General features: G+C 48.1%; 1 protein-coding gene across 1 annotated transcript in view; it reads right to left on the reverse strand.

The window, feature by feature from the left end:
- Nucleotides 1–24,428, reverse strand: part of Ccnjl (cyclin J like) — a 54,698-nt gene that overhangs the window by 14,767 nt on the left and 15,503 nt on the right. The window contains exon 3 of the mRNA XM_021648690.2: nt 14,381–14,594. Within this exon, the coding sequence (XP_021504365.1) occupies nt 14,381–14,594 (214 nt within the window). The remainder of the gene's footprint in view (nt 1–14,380; nt 14,595–24,428) is intronic.

Genomic DNA, 24,428 nt, shown 5'->3' on the forward strand with positions numbered 1-24,428 from the left:
TCTTTGTGTGAATTTGAGCAATTGAGCTGATGCCTCACAGAGCAGGGAAGAGGGCTCAAGGGACACCCCAGGGAGCATAACAGACAAAGGAACCCCTGGCACGTGGGATGTGCCCATCAGTGCTAGCAGCTGCTGCTGTGTTATCTATAGAATATGATATTCTTTTTTTTTCTTTTCTTTCCTTTCTTTTTTTTCACCAAACCGGCAACTTTGAGAGCCCTGTTCTTTGGGCACAGATGAGCTGCTAGTAATGATGTCAGAAGATATTTTTCTTAAGGGTTCTGAAAGGGCCTGGGAATCATCCAAACAAAAGGCGCCTTCAGCTCCACCTGGCTGCAGAAGCAGTACTGGGCGAGGAGAATGGCCACCCCAAATCCCAGCCCCCCTTCCTCAGCTCTGGCACCTTGAACTCAGCCAGTTAGTGATTACAAAGGGTAGAAGTGAGACAGAGGATAGTGTTGTGTCTGAGTCTTTTTCCAGATATCATGACTCCTCAAGGATGAGATTTCTCCCAGCTGGTCAGCGCAAGAGACAGAAAATCTGCTCGCTAAGCTGTAGCCATAGGAGGTGGGCATTTGGTTCCCAGATACACTGTGCAGGAAGCAGTCCCCACACCACACCTGACTGTCCTGTATTCGAGCAGGACCTGGCTGCTTGCTGCATCAGACCAGGGCACTCCTCTGCCGTGAAAAACACGGGAGCACAGCTTCTAGCCTAAGAATAGTACTCATCAGATAGCTCTAGTTTTCTCTAAAGCAAAGGATTTCAAAGTCTAGAGCTTTCTATACCACAAGCACAGGCCAAAGGCAACCCACAGTTTCTGAGGATGACCCTGTGGGTGAAGGTTTCCCTTTGGCATGGGTGTGAGGCCAGCCACAGCCTCTTCCTGTCTAGCCATCCTGTTCTCCACCAACATTTTCCACTTCAACGTCCGTTATGCTAATGAGCCACTGGATTCCAGAGCCTTTCCAGGGAACCCTGTCTGATCAACAGGATGTTGCTTTTTCTGTGAACAATAGAATTTAAATCAAAAGGGAGGGTGATGTGCTATCGAGATACCTTCTGTGGTGATGGTTCCCTTCAGCCCACCTGAAAAGCCCACATGCAACCAACCCCTGCCTTTTTGGCTTTTTGTAGTTAATGGAGGCAGTTAGGAAGGGGGCTTCCCACTCTTCCCCAAGGTGTGGGGGTGGGCCATAACAAGTGTCTTTCTAGGAACTGGGACATAGAATGGAACAATATGGCCAAGAAGCTAATCAGACAATAGCCCAGAAACCAACTGAGGACATTATCCTCTGAAGAGATGGTTAACCACATAGCACAGAGGTCAGAAGAGAACCATGACAAGATCTCACGCCACTTACAGGCATACACTCTGGGCTGAGCCTCAGCCTCTTGGGTCTCTGTTTCTGGGCCTGTGACATGGGAGTAACAGCATGTTGAGTTGAGGTGGCATGCTGGGTCTGTGCTCTCAGAATGGTGCACTTTCTAGATCCTGTTTCATCCAGAAAGATCCCCACCCTCACTTACAGGCACAGTGACAGGTTTCTGGACAGAGCTTGATAAAATGGACAGAGAAAGCCAGGGACAAAGAGAGAGAGAAGCCCCCCTCTACATCACTGTTTGGTGGTCTCTAGGAGAGAAAGGAAGCTGTGACAACCACAGGCTCCCATGGGCCTGCTGCAGCTGGGTACAAGATTTCTGGTTTCTGTGAGGATGCCGAGGTTAGGGATGTCCTGAAGGAACAACCCTTCATTACCAGCAGTCCTTGGACATTGGAGCCTTGGGAATATCTGCCATGAAGGTGGACTTGGGGCCCCTGTCTGGCTGAGCTGCCTCCTCCCTTAGGAACAAAGAGAAAACTCCCTTCCTTTTCCCCGTCTCTCTTGAAAGTGAAGCTGCTCTATCGACGGCTGTCTCCTGCCTGTGCATACAGCTGGCTGGATAAATAATGCATGAATGGACCTACTGACGGATGGGTGGAGAAAGGAGAGCGAGCACATTTCCGATGGTCTGAATCAATTCCCGAGTCCTGTTTGGGGCAGAGCCTAAGGTGAGGCTGTGAGTGGCTGTTTTCTTCCTGAGGAAATTGTGGAAATGCCTCCCAGGGATGGTGGTGGCATCTAGCCAGCTGGGTCACACACACAGGCTTCCCTTCTCACTGCGAGGACCTCGCTGCCTCAGGATGCAGAAATAGGAATGACTTCACAGAGTGGCTTCGGCCAACCCCTGGTTCCATTGTGTCCCACTTTATAAGTGACCCAAATAATTCTACTGACTGAAATCTAGGATTGTGGGACAGGAGCCATTTGTCACGTGCATGGCTGGCAGGACGGCCAGGGTTGGGTAACTGCTCTGTGTGGAAGGACAGAGTCCCAGCATGAGTGAAGTTCTTTCAGTAGCCACTGAGTAAAATGTCCATTCTCACTTGCAGGGGCTGCTGGACAATGTCTGATGGGACCTCTGGTTACAAACAGCAAGCCAAATTGTGGGGCCATAGGTGCAGAAGCCAGAGACCCTGGACCCTTTGTCCCAACATCTGCTGGGAGCAGAAAGAAGGGACAAGAGAGGCAACACAGTCACTACTGGGAACTTATGAAGAGAGCCTCTTCCAGATACAGGGATATAGTCCTGATGGTTGATGTAATCCTCCAGTCACTGTGGGTCTGAGGACTCAGGAGGTTGCGCAACCTGTCTGCTGACCTGTGACCTCTTGGTACCACCAAGCACAGAGGTGATCCGGTTAAAGGCAAAGGATGTTGCTGTGGGCGGAGACCTACCAAGCCATTCCAAGTCAACTACCTGGCCCCCCTTCCTAGGTGTGTCCTTTTTAGAAAAGTTACTTATTTCCCAAGCCTTGGTTTCCACTTCTGTTTAGTGGGGAACTAACACTACCCCCTGGGGGGTTTGTGTTGGAATTAAATGAGTAAAAACGTGTAAGAAAATGAAAACTTCACACAGCACATAAACTCTCAATAAGCAAAGGTGACTCCATGTATCACAGAAGGTTTAACTTCTGACGATGGGGGGAAAATATAGTGAGGCTATAAGACACTTCTGTTAAGTTTTTTTTTTTTTTTTTTTTTTTTTTGTCCTCTAAATTTCCACAAGAAACAAAGATCACTCTCCCACAGAGGAAACACATCTTTTAGTCCTCAGAAGGCAAGGCACTGCAAGGAAACCTAGATTCCAGAAGTGGCACAGTGAAACAGTCAGAGAAGATTCCAGAATGTGAGTCTGCTGAGTCCAGGACTAGCCTGGCAGGAACCTGCTTTTACAAGTGCCCACAAGTCAAGAGACGTCAGATTTTCCTAGAAGAGTCCCAGAAACCCTACCATGCTGGTGACAAAGAGGAGACTTTTCCTGTCTAGACATCAAAATGCTTGCAATTAAAAATTAAGATGTGAAAGGGGAGAGGCAACACACGCTTCCCAAAGTCGGCCTTAAAACTCAGTGTTAATATAGCAAATACAGCAGTGAGTTCTCCCCACCAGCTCAGCATACTTCCCTTGAATATGAAATGGTTTTTAATACTGACCCAAACAACCAACCTTAAGTCTAGGTGATGATGGGAGCTTGTGAAAGGGAAGCTGCTCTCACCAACGCTCACCCCTGAGGCTAATGAGACCTCTACCTCACGAAAGCTGAGCAACCCAGGAAGGCAAGTCTAGAAAACTTTCAGCATGGTTTTCCTGGAGAGGATGAGCACAGTAAACAAGGCCTTCTGGGCTGATCTTTCAGGATGCCAGCAGGAAATGGGCGACTGAGGACTGAGGGAGGGAGGGAGTGGCTTAGGGATATAGTGAGTGCTTAGCATCCGGAGGTCCTGGGTTTGATCCCAAACCCTCAAAAGAAAAGAATGGGCGTCAGGCAGCCTTGGCGTTAATAAAATGTACAGTATAGTGAATATTTCAATACCTGGGGCTGGAGAAACGTCTTAGCAGTTAAGAACACTACTGCCCTTCCAGAGGACGGGCTCAATGCCCAGCACTGACATGGCGGCTCACAGCTTTCAGTAGCTCTAGTTCTGGGCTATCTGAAACAGTCTTCAAATTTGTTTAAGATGTATTTATTTTAGGAGTGTTTCATCTGGGTGTATGTCTGTGCATCATGTCTGTGCCTGGTGCCTGAGGAGGTCAGACGTGGGTGTCAGATCCCCCGGAGCTAAAGTTAAGAGATGATTGTGAGCCACCATGTGGGTGCTGGGAGTCAAACCTGGGTTGTTCTAGGAGAACAGGTGCTTCTAACCACTGGGTCATCTCTCCAGCACCCTGATGCCCTCCTGTAGCCTCACGAGCACAGATATACACGGTGTAAGGGAAGTATATGCAGGCAATAAATAAATAAATAAATAAATAAATAAAAATCCCATGCACATAAACTGACAAAAGAATTTTTTAAAAGATGCAAATATTCACCACAGGGGGAGTTCACAGCCGAGCCTTGGTCCTACCAGCCCTCAGGTAGCATGGAGCAGAGGGAACTCCTGACACCAGGGTTCCAACATTCTCCCTGCTCGTGGGCTTCCTCGTAGCACATATCCCAAGATCTGTTGGTAACGCACGCCCAGGCCTGCGTCCGTCCTTAAGACAGTTTCCAGATGATGAGGAATCTGAGGAGGGGACTCAGTTTGTTTTATGGCCCACTCTCAGCCCATTGCCTGGCACAGGTCCACACCCTGTCAAGCGGAGAGCAGGGTCTTCACGTAGGGGCACTGTGGACATCGCTGCCGTTCATTATCACCGCTCTATAGAGGACGCAGCACCCCTTATAGTGCTGGGGGTGGGCTGGGGTCCTAACACCTGTGTGTGGAGGCAGCTACTGAACACCACATATTCAATCAGCTCAAGCACTTGAAATCTAAAACTTGTCCGGGGGAGCAGGGGCTACAAATATTCAGAACCTCGGTTCCCGGACAGACAAGTCTGGGCTCTAACCTGATAAGGCATTTTGTACATACAGTTTTAGAGCTTCTGGCCCAGTCAGCTGCCTGACAGGCAGCTCACACACAAAATCCCTCCCCTGAAATGGCTCCAAGAGTGCCAGCGGCAGGGATGGGAAGAGAAAATGGAAAATCACCGTGCCCCCTGCTTGCTGCGCTGTCATGTTTGAGCTGCTGCTGGGATCTGCCCTGTACAGCCCTCAGCAGGGAGATCACCCCTTCCTTCCGGGTGGCATGGCCAACACCCAAACACTGCCGCAGAGAAAAGGAGCCACGGGTGCTCTGGCAGCTTCTGGGTGGCACTGGGTGTGTGTGGAGGGGTAGGGGCGAAGCACAAAATATAAGGCCTCCTTGTGACCCAATCCCTAAAGTGCTGAACCTTTCAAAATAAATGTTCCCTATGGCAGGACAAAGGAAATGCAGTGTTCTTCCTGCTTTTCTATGAGCTATGTGCAAATAGCAAGGTGTTCCCTTGTATTTCCAGGGCCTGTTTCCTTGCAGACTTGGGTTTAAGAATTCTCACACCTTGCCAGAAACACTTGAAAAAAAAAATCCCCTAGAGAAATCACTCCTTTGCCTCTGGTACCTATAGTGCAGTGGTTCTGTGCCTTCCTAATGCTGTGACCCTTTAATACAGTTCCTCATACTACGGTGACCCGCAACCATAACTTTATTTTCATAATTACTTCACATAACTATAATTTTGCCACTGCTATGAATTGTAATATAAATATCTGTTATACAGGATATCGGAGACGCAACCTCCCCACAAGGGGGTCAGGGCCCACAGGTTGAGAACTGCGGCTACGAGGGGCTCCTGGGAGGCATTTCAAGCATTCTTAGCTCTGGGGGGAGCTGTTACACCCAGCGGCGCCCCCCCACTCCCTGCCAGGATTAGTTCTTCCCAGCCCACCACAAGGGATTAAGACTGCTTTCAAGTTTCTGAAATCTTCAGCAAGATCTCCAAAGGGTGGCCCTTTCCCGGCTCAGTTGCCAGAGCAGCAGCTCGGGCAGAGGCAACAGTTACAGAGTGATCAAAGCCGGGGTGGGGTGCACGGGTGAGGGGGACACTGGGGTTGTGTGAAGGTGATTTCCTGAGGGAAAGCCAGGCTTTTCCTATAATCTCCTGAGACCCTTATGCAGGAGCCTGCCAGGCATCCGCCTTTACTGGTTTCTGTCTGAAGAGACAAGACTATTGATTTCTGCTCTAAGGAGACGTCTCCTAAAAGCAACCAGTATCTTTCTAGTCCTTCTCTGAGCATCCCAGACAGGGCAAGGGACGTGTGCAAAATGGAAATGCACCCACAGAGGGAGGGCCAGCCACCAGGGCACCCTAGTGAGAGTCGGAGGCAGGCAGACATACCACTCAGGTTTGACAATTTATTGCTTAGGTGGGGAATTTATTGATGGGGGTGGTGCATGCTTATAACCCTAGCACTTAGGAGGATGAAGCAGGGGGATGGGGAAATTGAAGCCGGTCTGGGTTATATAGCAAGTTTCAAGCTAGCCTATTTAACAGGAAAAAAAAAAATTCCTCAAAACAAGCAAGCAAACAAAGAAACAAAAGGATCACCTAGACCTAGCTCTTAGTTCAGTTCACACTCTTGCCAACATATTTTTAAAGGATTTTTTTATTTTTATTTTATGGGTATGAGTGTTTATCTACATATATGTAAGCATATCATGTGTGTGCAGTGCCTGAGGGAGCCAGAATAAGGCATCAGATCCCCTGGAACTAGAGTTATAGAAATTGTGACCTGTTATGTCTGTGCTGGGAGCCAAACCCAGCTTTTCCTCTGCGAGAGCAGCAAGTGCTCTTAACTTGAGACACTAGGCTACCCTGACAAAATCCTGAACATGCACATATACTCTGTGTGCGTGTGTGTGAGTGTGTGTGTGTGTGTGTGTGTGTGTGTTGGGGATTGAACCTGAAACCTCATACACAGTAGGCAAATACTCTACCATCAAGCAATATCTTTAGCCTCTCACTTGCCCTATGACCAAAACATTCTACTTTTGGGACAAGACTTCCTCTTACAGACAGACTCCTGTAAGCATTCGATGATACGGGGAACAAGCTATCTGGCTGTAAACAGCAGGGGAAAATGTGGGTGCCAACCTAAGCTTCCGCCCGTAGAGATATCATTAAATAAACACTGCTAACAAAATGGAGGGCTGCAGACAGGCAGAAGAAAGCGCCACGTATAAGGACTCATTCAGGCTCGCTTATATATTTATTTATTCATTCATTGTATGTCTTTCTATTTGTTTAGTTATTATTGTGTACGGCACCTGTGCCACGTGTGCATATGGAGGTCATAAGACAGCTCTGTGGAAACAGCGCTTCCCTGCCACCCTTATATGGGTCCTGGGAACCAATCTCAGGTCCCGGGGCTTTTACAAGGTGCTTTTACCTGCTGAGCCACCTTGCAGCCTCCCCCCACCCCAGGTGTATTTATCTTGATGAGTTACACTCTTCATGATGGTCACATTCTACAAACTCACCTTGAACACTGAACCACAGCCCTCAGGGGGAAAAGGACAGGGTGAGACCCCATGAACTTCTGCCAACCACATTTCATCAATCAGTCAATACATAGCTTACATAACTTATAATTATTTTTGTTCAAGATGCTGTGTCGATGATTCGTTCACACTGAACTCAGGGCAAAAAGCACAATGAATGCCTGACGAGGGAAGATGTGTACCTCCTCCAAGAGACACAGCACAGCTTTCCCGAGCATAGGAAACAGGACAATAGCCTTGCAGAGACTAGGTGTGTGTGTGTGTGTGTGTAGGCGCACCTGAAAGAGCAGAGCCATCCATAGAACTCACTAGCCAGAGTGTACCAGAACACAGAACACTTGTGTGTGGTGGAGAGATGAGACAAAGGCAGATGCCCCCTTCCATCTCAGCTGGGAACACACGTGAAGGACAATTAGCAGTGCCAACTGCTCTGTCCACCTGCGTGGGTGTAAACATCAGCTTTGATATTTTTCGCATTTTTTTTTTTTTTTAAAATGAAGGACTGGGAATGTAGCTCAGCAGTAGTGTGTTTGCTTAGCATACCCAGAGCCTTGCGCACAATCCTCCAGCACCAGAGGGGCATGTGTTAAACAAACTCGTAAGCCTTGGGTGTGGAAACATCGAATAACGTGGATCAGCTGACTGTATGCCTATACAGACATAGGACGTTTCCGCAAAAATATGCTAATTTGTGGGAAGACACGGAAGCCTTCCAGAGGTTTCCTCTGTCCGGTGGGGCGAAGATGGTTTCACTGTATTTCTTTTGATCTTATTTCCAACTGATAAAGCATTTCTAATTTCAAAGGCCTGTGCGGAGGAGATGGGGCCCCATGCAGGTAAGCCACAAGGGACAGGCTCAGTCTGGGCTGAAGAACCCTGCCCAAGAAAGGACTCCATCCAGACAGGGGTCCTTTCCTGACAGAGAGATCACATGATCACCTCCCACTCTTCTCTCTCCAGGGGAGGGGATGAGGGCTGACATGACGGCCCATGAGGAACTCAGTCTCACCTATTAAAAGTTAAGGTCAGACAGTAAAGGCACTTGCTGCCAACGCCAAGCATGATGACCTGAGTTTGATCCCCGGGGCTTAGGGTGAAAGGAGAAAACTGATCCTTCTACAAATTGCCGTCTGACACATCCACAGGCACAGTATGGAATGGAGATGTGTGCAAGGCTCGCACACGCACGCACGAACACGCACATGCATGCACACGCATGCGCGAATGAGCACGGGCTTGAGCACACTGTCAGAACTTGACCCTAAGGGGCAGAAGAACCATCATTCCACTGCCCACACCTTCGACGGCTTTCGAGACCTGAGGAGGTCAGCCAGGGGCCGGATGGGCTTTCAGCCCACAGGAAACCACTCAGCCAGCAGTGAACACTGTTGTCCCTGCGAGGGTGTGGGATCTGGGAGTGACCACAAAAGGCAACAGAAGTCTGTGTAGACAAAGCCGGTGGGATTGAGACGAAAGAGGAAGAGCTGAGAGGGACGGTGAGAGAGAGCCCGATGCTGTGCTTCCGGGGGGTTTACGAGGACAGGATAATCTATGACTTCTCTTTCTGCCAGGAAGTGAGAATATTTTCCTCCCTTCCCTCCTATTATGAAGACACAGGAGGTTCACCTAGGTGAGGAAGAATACAAACCAACTTGTGGATATGGATTGTAAGTACAGGGGAGAATTAACATTTTGTGGTTGGTACTTCTGTGGCATGTATAATTAAAAATGTTATTGTCTATGCATACATAGGTGTGTTCACGGTGTTTATATGTAAATCTGCATGCCATGGTGTCCATGTAAAGGTCAGAAGACAAATTTACTGTCTGAGGTTCATGAACTCAGGTCACTGGCTCAAGCCTCAAGAACTTTTACCCACTGAACATCTCAGCAGCCCTGTAAGTTTTTTTTTTTAATTATTTTTTAAAATAATAACAACATTTTTCATGTTTTCTGCACCATTAGGTCTTACATCTAAGGCCATGGGGTCGTGACACAAAGGCCACTCTGGCTTTGTCTCCCGAGTCACACTTTTTCGGGTTCCTGTCCAGGGTTAAGGACTCAACAGTCTAGTTACTTTTGAGCGTCAGCCCAAGGTGATTTCAGGGTCTCTGGAGGGTTCAGCACAGACCTAACACTTGATCTGAAAAAGGGGTTCAACTGAGACCTGTGTCCAAATGTTCACAACGGCAGCGGAACACCACCCAAAGACCTGTGGGCAGGGGACGGGATAAACTGACTGTGGCGTCCACAATGGGCGTGAGTCAGCGGAAGAGCTATAGCATGGATGCGTCAAAAACACTGCCCGTGCACAGTATGACCCCTTCCTGCATTAGAAGCCAGAACACACAAGCCGTATGGCAAGAGGGCAGGGTAGTTGTTGCCAAGGTTGGGGAGGAAAGGAACGGGATGTGCTCGTTTATCAGTGAAGCTCTCTGTCACTGTGCTACATTCTCAGCCTCCTTTTCCTTCACGACGTTACTCACTTGCAGCCCAGCCTGGCCTTGAACTCACTTGTAGCCCAAGACAGGCTTGAATCTGCCTAAGCCTCCAGAATACTTAGGATTACAGGCCTGAACTGCCATCCTCACAAGGAATACTTTTAAAGGGATTAAAAAAAAATTTGTTCTAGATCTAGACAGAGTGACAGCTACACACGAGATGGAATGGACACGCTAAATGCCACTGAACCGTACACTTTAAAATGGTTAAACTGGTGAAATAAATGTTATATGTTATAGTTGAAGTATACAACAAACCAAAACCAAAACTAAAACCAAGCTGTGTGACTTTGGGGCAAGCTACACAGCCTCTCTGGACCTAAAAAAATCACAGGCATGAGAGCATGAGCACCCATGCCAGTTGGACAGACTCTGAGGTGGGTCTGTGGAAAGGACCGGGGCAGAAGGAAACAGAGGTCTCTTGTGATGATTCTCAGGGTGTGCTGAAGCCACTCACCTGGAGCTTGGAAGTTTCCACATTGTCAAATAACCCTTTTAATTGAGTAAGAAGAACACCAAAGAGACAGTTGTTGAATGAAGGATAAGATAAAAAGGAGGATGGCTTTATAGCATGTTTACTGTCTTGTTTTTGTTATTGAGTCAGGGTGTCACGGTACAGCGCTGGCTGGCTTAGAACTCATCATGTAGATCAGGCTGGCCTTGAACTCACAGAGTTCTGTCTGCCTCTGCCTCCACCTTCCCAGTGTTGGGATTAAAGATGTGTGCCACCATGATGTTCACTGTTTTTTTTTGGGGGGTGGGAGGGTGGGGAGCGGTGGATCCCAGGGCTTTGCATATGCTGGGCAAGTTCTCCACTGCCAAACTCTACCCCAGCCCTGTGTGATATTTATATCATGAGTCTATACTGTGTTGAGGTAAGAGACACAATTAACTCAGTAACGGAGACTAAGGGGCTGCTCTGGCTGCCATATGCTGGCTGCATGTTTACCTAAGGTTCCTTCTCCGATTGAGAAATCTCACAGACCTCTGCATCTCTTCCTGAGATGATAAGATGCTACAAAAGCCTGGGCTCTGGGCAAAATTAGCTCCCACTGATAACTGGCAAATTTTAGCTGGCCTGGATTTGAGACAACTTACAATACGGTGGATGTCCTAGGTGAAAATAACACTAGGTTTGGGAAACTTGAAAGCTGCTCTCCTGTCAGGCACTTTGGCGTTTGCTTGTAATTCCAACACTGTGGAGGAATTTGTGCTTTGCCTTGTCCTAAAATGAGCAGGCTTAGGCCTTTGCTCATTTTAGGAGGGCAGAGGGACCTCAGGCAGGAGAGAAGTTCCACCTATGCAAAAATCCTGTATCTACAAAGAGCTTTAGAAACCTTAGAATTTGGAGTTGGGGAGATGACCCACCCAGTAAAGAGTAGCAAGACTGGATCCCCTGCACCCTTGTTCAAAATTGCAGATAGTTTCTTGTGCCTGTAATCCCAGTGCTGGGGATGTGGGGACTGTCCCTGGGGCCTGCTGGCCAGGCAGCCTAGCCAAACTGGCAAGCTCCTGGAGAGCAACTGAAGAAAATAGCTGAAGTTGACCTCTGGCCTCCATAGGCACATGCATGACCATAGGCATATACACACAAACACATATGGATACATATAAGACACTGAGAACTTGGGTCCATAAAGATGGCTCAGCAGTTAGGAGCATGTTTACTCTTGCAAAGGACTTCAGTTCGGTTCCCATCATCCATATTAGGCAGCTCACAATTACCTGTAACTCCAGCTCCAAGGACACCTGCACTCATGTACACACAAGCACACACACATATGAAATAAATCTTAAAAAAGAAAAAGAAAAAAAAAAGCAAGCAAGCAAGCAAAACTTCAAACTCACAGGTGCAGACAGGGATGTAGGTTTTCTTATCTCAGAGTGAGTTGGGACCAAATCAGCAGAAGTTCAAGCTTCCCCAGGCAAGATGAGCCACCACCTCCTATCCCTGTGACTGACAGTGAGCCCAGGAAAGAGGGGAGGAGGGGTGAATAGGATTTCAGTCTGTCACTGGAACCTTTCTTTCCTAGGGCCCTGGAGCATATGGCAGGTGTTCTAAAAACTCCATTCCTGCCTCCCCGGGCTGGCTGAGCCCATCAACATGTGGGTGGGGGCGTCTGCCTCTCCATCTGGAAGGCCCTCTTCCTCCGCCATGGCGACAGCAGCACAATGGAGTCTCCAGTGTGAACCTTGCAACCCCGCTCCCCAGACAGACGCTCGGGGAGAACTCCATGGCCCCAAGGAAATATAAGTCCCCTGCCCCCAACAGGCCCCGACGCAGCCCACAGATCACAGAGGCAGCAGGCCAAAGGCCATGGTGTGCCTGAAACACGATGCCTGCTCTGCCCTTCTCCGATTGAGAAATCTCACAGACCTCTGCATCTCTTCCTGAGATGATAAGATGCTACAAAAGCCTGGGCTCTGGGCAAAATTAGCTCCCACTGATAACTGGCAAATTTTAGCTGGCCTGGATTTGAGACAACTTACAATAGGGTGGATGTCCTAGGTGAAAATAACACTAGGTTTGGGAAACTTGAAAGCTGCTCTCCTGTCAGGCACTTTGGCGTTTGCCTGTAATTCCAACACTGTGGAGGACCACAAAGCCCAGGAGCAGACGAATCTATACAGTGACTTCCAGACTCACCAGTGTTACAAAGCAAGAGCCTGTCTCAAAAACCAACCAATCAAACAACAAACCACCCCCCACCCAACAAACCAACCAACCAAGTAAGATCTAAAACTGCTATGTCGTATGCATACGTACATACATACATAGATACTTATGAGCATGTGTGTGTATGTGTGAGTGTGTGTATAAGGACCACCACTGAGTGACAGTAAACCATGGGGCTTAGAGCAATGTGCCAGGATCCGACAAAGGCACAGCAGAAGGCGGGTGCTACCCTCCTATAACATTAGCTAGGAAATATTCAACAGCATAGGGTAGTAACCCACCCTAAAGGAGAATGTAAAACCCTACTGCAAGTTAAGTGTAAATTATTAATACTGGATGCCAGGGTAATGTCCTTAATGGCGGCTGTCTAGTTTGAGCCCAAGACTTCAGGAACCCTTCACTCCCCTGAGCCAAGGGCAGCACAGAGAGGTGGAAGCCCAGTTCTGAGGGAATCCCCAAGCTTCACTCATTTTGCTGTTTCCACAAATGCTCTTATGAGGATTTATGGTGCGCCAAGCTCTTTTTGCTCTCCACAAATCTCTGTGTGTAGTGCACATGTGTGTTTGCATGTGCATAGGGGCATGTTGTGTGTGCATGTGTATGAGGGCTACTGGTTGACATTCGATGTCTTCCTAGATTGTCCTCTACCTTATAGAGCGAGGCAGGCTCTCTCACTTGAACCCAGAGCTGGTCTAGTATGTTTGCCCTGCAGATTCCCTGTCTCAGCCTCCAGAGTGCCAGGATTACAGGTGGGTTGCCACCTTTGCCTGGCACTTATGTGGGTGCTGGAGATTCGAACTCCCAGCAAGCGCTTTCCCCACGGCGTCATCCCTAGTGAGTGTTAGTTCTAAGGACATGATCCTGTGTGTCTCTACATCTGTGACCTCGGCTGTGCAGAAAGATGGGGGTGGTTTCCGACAGGGGTGGGTAGCCCACGTCTACAAATGCAGCAAGAGGCAATGAAGGCAGAGGGAGCACCGGATGCAAAGGGCTATAGTGGGACAGAGCATCACCAGTGTGGCTGCCATCCAGGGAGAAATGAGCAGAAAGGCATGAATCCAGAGGAGAAAGAGCTTGAAGGCTGACCATTATCTTGAGGCTCTTGATCCATCACGGAGCAGTTTTCAGGGGCAAGGTGACATAGCAGACCTGTGTGGTCAGGAGCTCATTCAAGCTTCAGTACAGTGATAGAGTAAGCTTCACCCAGAAGGATGGATGGCCAGAGAGATTGGCTATTTATAGTGAGACCTCTTTGGAAGTTGTAGACCCCATACGGAATGTGCTCAGGCCTGAGGACTACATCATAGACCCAACTTAGGACCAAATCAAGCTCTTTCACCTCTAAACAGCTCTAAAAACACTGAGTGGTAGGGCCTAGTCAGAGCCTTCACAGAAAGAAGCAGGAGGCACAAGGTCAAGGGCACAGGCCTGGCATCAAGCAGCTACGGTTTCAAATACTGTCTGTCATGTACTAGTTGGGCAACCCAAAGCAACTTTCTAAGCATCTCTGAGCCTTCATAACATGGGGTACCAAGACTGAATTACTGTGTAGATTTATTAAGATCACGCTGTGAATATCCTTATTATCTTATCTGGTATGTTATAGGTACACAAACTAACGGCACTTATTAAGACAATTCACACCCAGCAAAGGATGAACAGAGGCCATGGAAAGCTCACAGAAATCAGAATGGCGTAGCAGCAACTCGGCTGGCTGCAGATGTTTCTACTTACTTGCCAGCAGGAGGCAGGAGACAGCCACAGTATACAGCTGCTTGGAGGTGGTGATGTTGTACTGGTCCATGAAATGGTCCAGCAGGTAGATGGCCAGGTGCCGGGCTGAGGGGCACAGGTGGCAGTGTCTGCTCAGCAGGGTCAAAATGTCTACAAAGAACCGGCGGTTCTTCAGGAGCGGGGAGTGGGCGCGGAAGGTGGGCAGCTTCAGTTCCTGAAGGAAGGGGAACAGAGGAAGGTCAAGGACGCTGAGACCCTGGGCCGGCCTGTGGGCTGGCAGAGTTGGCAGCGGTTCCCTCTACAAACCCATTCCTTTGTTCCAAATCTCAGACGGTGACGCATCTGTTCTAGAAACTCTGCACCAGTTCCCATCAGCCCTCCCTCAGCAACAGGCCCGTTGGTATCATCACGATGATAGAGAAAGCCAGGCATTTTCCCAAGAAAGGCCCTGAGGGGATACTCAAGGCAATGAAAGAACGGTGGCCTGGAGGCAGGGCCCGCATCTAAACTCTGGGTTCACTGCACAGCTGAGTCATTTTCTCCCTTGGTTTCTTGTCAGTAGCTGAGGTTTAGAGAGAGTGTGTGCCAAATGTCTAACACACAGGGACATCCCTGCTAACTCCCTCCATGCATAGGATTGAGCGATCATTTCCCCCACTTTGAGGAAAACAAAACAAAACTAAACTAAACTAAAAAAAGTGTTGCTGGACATGACTGTAATCCCCGTAACCCAGGAGGCAGAGGCAGGAGGATGACTTGAAAGGCCAGTGTGTTCTATGCAGTATGTTTTAGACAGACAAGGCAACATAGCAAGGGCATTCCTCGGTAAAAGCAAACAGATCTGAAAGAAGAGCTCAAGGAACCAGCAAGTGCTGTCCACCATGATTGCTAATAGTTGACATTCTGCCTCTGTCTCTGTCTCCACACAGTTTCCCACCACAGGTTCTCAACACCATGATTCTTCTCTCTCCAAGAAGATACCTTCCACTTCTACACTGCCATGTTTTCTGAATTTATCTGATGAACACACACACACACACCAAAAAAAAAAAAAAAAGAGAGAGAGAGAGAAAGAAAGAAATATTAAAACAAGAATGTGTTTTTTTGTTTTTGAGACAGGCTTCCTACTCTATAGTGCAGTCGACCTGTTACCTGCCATGGAGGAGCCGTGGCTGGCCCTGAAATAAAGCCTGCTCCCCCCCCCCCCGTTCCAGCTGCTGGGATTTCAGAGGTAAGCCATCAAATCTTATTATTTTTTCTTTTTTGAGATTTATTTTTATTTTATGTGTATGAGTATTTGCTTACACATATGTATGTGCTGTGTGTGTGTGTGTGTGTGTGTGTGTGTGTGTGCGCATATCTGAGTACATTCCTGATACTCTAGGAGGCCTGAAGAGGGCGTCAGATCCCCTGAAGCAGATGCCTGTGATCTGCTGGGAACTGGACCTGGGTCCTCTGCAAGAGCAGAAATTGCTCTTCACTGCAGAGCCATCTCTCTAGTCCCTCACCTCTTTCATTTTCTCCTCCTCCCCTGCCTTAAAGGAAAGTACTATGTATGTAGCCCAGGCTGGTCTGGAACTAGCCATTCTCCTGTCTCAGCCTCCCAAGTTCTGTAATTACAGGTGTGCACCACCACACACACCCTGCTCCAACAAAGATTTTTTACAATTTTTTTTCATATACCTAAGATATTGCCCCCCCTTTTTTTTTTCCAAGACAAGGTTTTCCTCTGTACCCCTGTCTGTCCTGGAACTCACAGAGATTGGACTGCCTCTGGCTTCCTAGTGCTGGGATCAACAGCATTCCCAGCTCCTTTAACTGCTAAGTGTTATCTGTGCTTTGCAGGGTGCTACTGAACAACCTTCCCTTGCTGCATCTTCTGAGGCAAATTCTTACACTTCTTTCATAGCTTCCTAGTTGTCCGGACACAGTTTAATAATCCTGGCACTCAGGAAGAGCTAACATTCCAGATCAGACCAAGCTACACAGTGAGTTCCAGACAAGCTAAACCCAAAACTAGCAACTTTTCTAAAACAACTTTTCTTTGCTTCCTGTCTGATTTCCCCCTGCGTCTACCAGGCCCAGAGCTGTACCATGAAGACATTTTCCTTCCTCCATTCCTCTACAGTTAGTTATTGGCTGCCGTATTCACACCAAGGTGCTGGGGTTTGGAACCTGCACTAAAGGAGTTTGAACTCCTGTAGTGGCCACACAGACCCACCAAACAATGTAGATAAAAAGCTTACAATGTTGGCAGAGCATTTTCTTAATTTAAGCTGAGAATAAAATGCCTCCATGGCTTCCAAAATAAAATGTTGATCTACTCATGGTGGCTCACACTCGTAATCCCAGAAGCTGCCGGGCTAAGGAGGGAGTTTGAAAGCAGCTTAAACTACACTGTAAGAGACTACCTCAATAAACAAACAAAAATGCCAAGCATAGTGCCTCACACTTGTAATTCTTGCCCCTGGGAGGTGGAAACGGTAGGATCAGGAGTTCAAGGTCATCCTGGACTACACAGTGAATTTGAAGCCATCTTGGGTTATATGAGACCTGTCTCAACAAACAAACAAACAAACAAACAAGCTATTTACTAAGTAATAGAACTACTCAATTATGAACTCACAGCAGCTGCCAGGGCCTGCACTGGGTCTGCACAGGAATGGGCCTGTCAGCAGTCAGGCGCCGATGGAGGAAGGGCTCAAAGAGCCTCATCCCTCACCTCTGAATCTGCTACTGTTGTTAAAATTCCTTTCTAGGGGGAGAAGTTGGTCTATCCTTTCTCCTGAGGTCTCACCTAATAAGCGTTACTCAGGCAGAGTTCACCAATGAGTTTGTTTGGCTTCCTTACAGAGTATAGATGAAGAGTTAGTTCTCCCTCGAAAAAGCCCCCTCTGGAAATCCCTGATCCAGAAGGGATGACGGCTTCCTATAGGCTGGCAGGTGGAGCCTCCCTGCCAGAGGCTCACTAGGCCTACAGACTCTAGCCCTTCCCAGAAGCCAGGGGCACTTGGCAGCGTTGTTCGAGACAGGTGGTAGAGAATGGCTACTTATGTGAGGGAATTGTGATCTCAAATAGGTATAAACCGGCAACAAGCCTGGCTAGGATAATCCTTTCATAAGAGAGCATAGCTGAATGTCCCCCAAGATAGTGGGTGCTTGGCTCAGAGAACAGTTGCTCACGATGGCATTGAAAGTCAGTTGTGGGCCCACTGGTGACCCCACCAGGCTCTAACGGACAGTTCCAATCTAGTGCTCACACAGATGGCTCTGGTTAAACTAAACGAGTCACACACACACACACACACACACACACACACACACACACACACACACACAGCAATGTACAGTGACACACACATATGAAAACGACAGGATGAAACCCATTATTTTGAAAGTCTTCTGGCCTCCAGTCTCCTTGCGAATTCAGTAAAGCCGTGGGATTAAGGGACCTTTTCCAACTAGGTTTCTTCATGTGTGTAAGGAATTTATCCAGGCTCTGTGCATCTTCTACAAGCAAAGCTCTCAGGCTGCAGAACTAGCTAGCTCTGATCCTGACTTCTCAACCTCTGAGGACAAGCCAGAAGCAAGGGTCAGGAGACCTGAACCCAAGCTTCGGCTGGGCTGGTACTCCCTCTCCTCAGGGAAGAAGGGCTGTCATACATCCACAACTTTCACTGTGACACAGCCGTGGTTTTGTTTCTCTTAGGTCTGTATCATGACTGGAATTTCTGACTCGTGGGGTAACAGAGTGTGATAGGAGCTTTGCCACGCTGCTTGCCACAGTAGTTTTCCTAGCTAAGATCCCCAATACCTAATACACAAGGGATCCAGTTTGCCCACATCCTCACTAACACCTGTTTAAAACTTTCATCTTTTGGGGTTTTTTTTTCCTTCAATTTTTAATTATTTTTTCATCCCAGGGAATGGGGTATTATTTCCCTGTGGTTTGATTTTGTTTCCCTAACGATCAGCAATGATCTGCATTTTTTCATTTGCTTACTGGCCATTTTAAGTCTTCTTTAGAGAAATGCTTTTTTAACACTTTGCCCATTTTTATGTGCTTTATTTTTAAGATCCGTTTTTATTTTGTATTCATGTATATATGTGTACGTGTGCAGGTGTCTAAAGTGGTCAGAAGGCATCAAATCCCCTAGGGCTGGATTTACACAGGTGGCTGTGGGCTTCGTGCTTGGAATTGAACTCAGGTTCTCACTCAGGAAGGGCAGCAAGCCCTCTTAACTGCTTAGCCCTCTCTCCAGCAGGAAAGTTCAGTTTTTAAATCCCGCTTATAGTTCTTTATGCTGCTTCTGATTTTGAAATCATATTCTAGATACCATGGATTTGTCTAAAGTCATAAAGTATTTACTCCTGTTTTCCTTTAAGAGTTTTACAGTTTCAAATCCTACATTTAGGTCTGAGTCTGCCTTACTGAAGTTATACCCCCAGTGCCTAAAATCATAGCTCATGTGTAGAAAGAAAGGCCTGTGATACTGAGTAAAACGAATGAGTTCATATTTCTGGTGAATGAACGAACAGACACTTCTTTCTAGTTCTGATCTGCAGCTGGTTGAGCAAAGGGTTAGAGGGGCATCATGCTGGGTACAATAGCAGGACTCTTGCCTAGCATGTACTTGGCACTGGGTTCGATTCTCAACACCACTTTTGAGGAGTTTGTTGAAATAGAATGGGAGCGCCAATTTCCTTGATGTCCCTAATAAGTGCTCATAATTCCTTGACTGCTAATTTCCCTCCTCGGTTTTGATTCTCTCTGTTTCCCTATTTGACAGAATAGTCACTGAGGTGTGTGTGTTAGAGAGAGAAGAGAAGAGATAGAGAGATAGAGATACAAAAGTACTGTTCCTTTCTGCCACTCGTGAGAACTCAGCTAGCCCAGAATGGTACAGCTCTGGCCCAGAGGACCAACGGTGACTGTTTGAGTGTGAGTAACCCAGTCTCAGAGGTGGTTTCAGCCATCAGATGGTGGTGATGCTGCAGGTCCAGTGAGACACATTATCGATGGCCCAGCAGCCTGTGCCAAGGCCCAGCCTCCAGCATTCCTTAGTTCTGTGCCTGCAGCCTGTATAGGTGTAGTATACAACCTGGCCTCTGCCTCATCTTCTCTCGGCTTCAGCCTGCCCATTCACTTCTCTACTCTGCTCTCCTGACTCGGGTGTTTCTACAAAGAAAACAGCTTGAAGGTCGAGAGCACTGAGATGTTCCCTAAATAAACAGTACCTAACTTATGTCAGTTAGAAAGCAAAGTGGGTAGGGTCCCAGCTCTGTGTGATCTAAGAAAGTCTGCCTGCCCTTAGGAAAACGAGGCGGCAGAGAAATGTTTAGAGTAGGGTTTTTATCTGCCTTTCATAAGATCTCTGCACCAGCCAAGTCCTGGGCTCAAGCCAGGCAAGCAGCAGCCTTGGGATTGTAGCTTCCTCAGTATCGCTCCCACCCTCCAGCAGCCCTCACAACCCCGCAGGCTGCCTGGGTATTTCCTGTAAGCGCGAGGCTCTAAATTCAGGCCGTTGGTGTCTGGCAGGCTGCAGCTGCTGTATTAGCCTTTGCCAAATGACCTTTGCCCACGCCATGCTACCCTCATCAGGGTAGCTCAGCCACAAAACACAAGTCAGATAATGCTAGGTCTCAGCTTCCGTCCCTTGGAGCAAGCTCAGCGCCTTCTAGATCCCTCCCTCTTGCCAAGCGAGAGGAGACAGCTCCACCGAGCACCCTGTCTGTCCTTCCACAGGAAGGCTCTTTTACTTTGAGCAGCTTCTGGAGGAGGAAGCATAAAGAAAGGCACATAAAAAGGTAACACAAGGCAGTGCATGCCAAGGGGCAGGGAAGAGCAACACTTCTACAGAAAAGACTAGGTACCAGCTGCCAAGATCCTGACAGCCACAGCTGGTTCTCTGAGATTTTTTTTCCTACTTCACCTTGACCCTCGAATACTTAAATGCCGTTTCCTGAGATGCACTCTTGACTTCCCTTGTTCCAAGTGGGGAATCTCCATTCTTTCCTCCCATGCTGCTTATTCCTTTGAGCCCCCTTCCCCTTTTTGTTGAGAGGTGGCTTTTTTTTTTTTTTTGGCCTCAGACTCGCTATGTGGCCAGAGGTGACCTTGAACTTTGGATCTGCCTGCTTCTACCTTCCAAGTGCTGACAGATCACACAAGTGTGCGCAGCCACAATTGGTTTATGTGATGCTAGGAATCCTGTGTGCTAGGCAAGCAGTTACTCACTGACCTACATCCCCGGTGTTTGTTCTTCGTGGCCAAAACTCTGCTTACTTAAGTGTCTTCCCACTGAGCAATAGACTCCAGAGAGCCACGGCCAGGTTCAGTTTGCCCCAATTTAATGGCTGACACATGAGCAGGTGTTGAGAAATGGATGTGGAGTGAAAAAGAATGGCCGTCCTTCCCTGTACCAAACACTCCCCGCTGTGTGGAAAGCCGTGAAGTCAGCTCTGGCTATTTACTAACTTTGGGTATGGAATTCTGACTTTCAGCGACCTTGTCTGAGAAATGCCGGTCATGCTGCTGTAAATGTAACAGATTTGGCACACACTAGTGATCCAAGTGAGAACAGAGAACGGCCCTTCCCTGGAGCTGCGTAATCAAACTCCAGATAAGTGGGGTTTATCTGAGGCCCGAAGCCTAGTGGAAGGCTAGACGGGCTCTCAAAAGAACTTGCTTTGTGTAAGATGGTACAAATTTTACTACCTTGGGGTGTATGGACAGCTGGGGCCAAGGAGGCCTCTGGTGAAAAGGACAGCTGTCTATTAGCCTGCTCTGTGGGGCCCCCAAACCAAATGGAATTAGTCACGCTGAGCCTGGGCTTCTTCCTGTCCCCTAACCCCCCCCCCCCCCCCAGAGAAGTGTACTACTTTGTGATAGGAACAGCAGTTCAGGACTTGCAGCATGCTTACCCTGTTTAAGTTTGAAAGTCCAGCTGATTGTGTCGCTAACCCAATTAGCAGGGGAGAGGCACTCATTACAAGGCTTTGCCCTAAGGATCTGCATTCTTCATTCCCCAAGCACTCTTGACCTAAGCCTTCTAGGGCTGCAGCAGCTTGACTACAGGAAACAGGCCTCGCTGGCGACTGGCCTGGATTTCAGGGACAAAGGAGCAGCCTGCCCTGGGAGGCTTGCAAAGCCCTCTCAAGATCAGGCAGGCACTTGGCAGGCAGCAACAACCAGCTTGGCAGGGTGGGCTGCAGGAACGTGGCCAGGCAGGGTGACCTTCCTCTCATTGACAGTACAGCCAGCAGCAAGCTCTCAGGGGGGAGGGAACAACGGGGACAGACGGCTGCAAGGGGCTTCCTGACCATCCCTGCTCTCCAGATGTTGGTCCCTTATCACCTGAGCCAGGCAGGAGTGCTTTGGTGCTCTCTGTCCCAGGTGCATGTAGCAGATGGAGGCCAGGGACAGATGGTCACGGTCATCAGAATTCAGGGAAATGTACCTTCAAAAGACCTGCTTTTGTTATGAGTTTTCCGTTTGTTTTTTTAATAATTATCACTCGCTAAAATAATAATAATAATATATATATATATATATATATTTTGTAAGATACACACCAAAATGTTCACAGTGGTTATCTGGGCATGGGGATGAAATGGGCCAAAATTTTGCTTTCAAGCTTTTCAACACTGTCTGAATTAAAAAAAAAAAAATCAATATATAATTTCATAATTCAATTACTAGATTTCCAGCTCAAAGCAAAAAAAAAAAAAAAAAAAAAAAGGATGGAGAGGACTAAGTCACTCCTGTATTGAGGCCACATTCAAAGGTTCTACCCTCCCCCTTTAATCAGTTTTTTTTAATTACAAAGCTGCCACACTTAGCAAGCATCCCATTGCACACTCTGACAATGAACAGAGCATGCTAAATGCCTTCCTCAGTGGTTTCCAACCCCTGAGTAGTTAAGCTTTATGTTCACTGATGAACTTTAAGGTTTATTTGTATCTATGTTTGTGTATGTGGGTGTGTGCCTCCTTGAGTTTATGAGCAACACTTGTGTGCAGTGCTCTTAGAGGCCAGAAGGGGGCGTCAGATGCCCTGGAACTGGAGTCACAGGTGGTTGAAAGCTACCCAGTGTTAATCTGGACATTGAACCTGAGTCTCCTTCAACTGCATCAAGTGTTCTTAACCCCTGAGTCATCTCTCCAGCTTTTCACTGAAATACCCAAATGATCCTTTCTGATTTCTCATTCAGAGGGATTCAGCATAAAGAGCAGTGGATTCCCTCAGAAGTTAAGATCCCACAACAGCTTCCCGTTTCCCCACTGCAGAGCTTCTTCGACATTTTCAATGGCTGCATAGTATTTCATGGCAGTGTGCCGTGAACCTTGGTTATTAGAAACGTGGGCTGCCTCTCTTCCCTTGGCCCTCTGTTCTCCCACTGGTCTTTAGAGAGGCCTTCCCCAACCACTGTCCCCTATGACAGCACCTCAGGAGTTTCTCACAACCAGCAGGTATTTCAAACAAAGTGAATTCCCTCCATTTCATGAAATGGACTTAACCCTCAGTAAGGGCTAGTGAATACCTATTGACTCAGTGAAGGCGTGTGTGAATAAATGAATGGAATGTCTGGGGGAATCCTTCCTATGCCTTTGGCCTTTTATGCTCTCCTTTTCCCTCAGGCTTCTTTCGACATCCTGCATCCTTCTCTGGATAACCAATGTGGGGGTGTCAGTGCCCACAGAAGGACTGCCCCCTGCTGTGACATGGGGGCCCACACATCGGAGCCGGGAAGAGCCATTCAGAGGGAAAAGGGAGGTGGCGATGTCAAGTCAGGCTTGATTCCTTTAGAACCACTGATGCTGGGGCCGGGGAGATAGCACAGGTGCTTGCCGCCATGCCTGATGGTCCTCGGGACCCACACATGTGTGGATGTCCTCTGACTTCCACACATGCCGCACACGTCTGTGCTCACATACAGATACACACACACGCACGCACGCACGCACACACAGAACAAGTGAAAAATGAATGCAATATGTATTTAAAGAAACCGCTGGGGCTCTCCGGTAGAAAGAGAGTAACCCCAGGGGGCAAGTTCAGGGAAACAGGTAAAGAGGCATGAATCCCAACCTGCACAAAGTCCCCGCTCTGAGTTACATACACAGACAGTGGGGGAGCCTGGCCAGGTCTGCAAAGATCCCATGTATGTGCCCCGTCCCCTCCGCCACCACACCTGTACGGCGGCATTGCCCTTGGTAGGGAAGCAAACTCTTTCATATCTGTGCTGGGCTTAGAAGTGTGGGCACCGCCGGTGTGCGGGGCCAGGTGCAGGTGCACGAGCCGGGAGCTGAGAGGCAGCCATCGCTGTGGCTGCGCAGCCGTGGAGGTTGCTGACACCTTGAAGGCCAGTGCACTGTGAAGTTCATTCAGTCACCACTGGCTTCTTCGATCCGGGGGTGGAAACCCCTCTTATTCACCCTTGGAGTCCTGGGCTGCATTATTTTCTTCAGACATCAGTTTAAAAGTCTTTGCCCTGCCAGGCAAAAACTCCCTAAGCATCTCAGGCTTTTCATCCATTCATGCCCACCGGCTCACTCATTCACTCTTACTGCCCTTCCTTGACAGACTGTTAACGGCACGGGGATGGAGACTTAGGCTCGCGTCCCTCAGCTTGTAACCCCGATACCTGATACAGAAGAGGTGCTCAACACTTGTCCGAAGCTCCCATTTTTGAGAACACCACACAGAACCGCATGGGTGAGGACAGTGATGTGCTCATTTCAGTGGGCAATTGTAAAACTCGTGCAGACCGGAGGTGAGGTATGAGAAAATGGGTGAACTCAAGTCCTGGAGAAAGGGGAAGCATTTTTCTTGCCTAAGCACAAACAGGAAAGGTGCTGTCTCTGAAGAGTGTAAGCCTCAAGAAGAATTAGAAGCGCAGGCAAGGTGGCGTGATGTGTATGCATGAAAATATCATAATAACCCTACTATTTTGTATGTTACTAGATATATGAAAAAGACCATAAAAAGGACGACAAATTATCTACCTGCCTATCAGACACTTCAAAGGCACTGTTTCCTGATGTA

The sequence above is a fragment of the Meriones unguiculatus genome, chromosome 11 (genome assembly GCF_030254825.1).
Source record: "Meriones unguiculatus strain TT.TT164.6M chromosome 11, Bangor_MerUng_6.1, whole genome shotgun sequence".
Taxonomy (NCBI): Eukaryota; Metazoa; Chordata; class Mammalia; order Rodentia; family Muridae; genus Meriones; species Meriones unguiculatus.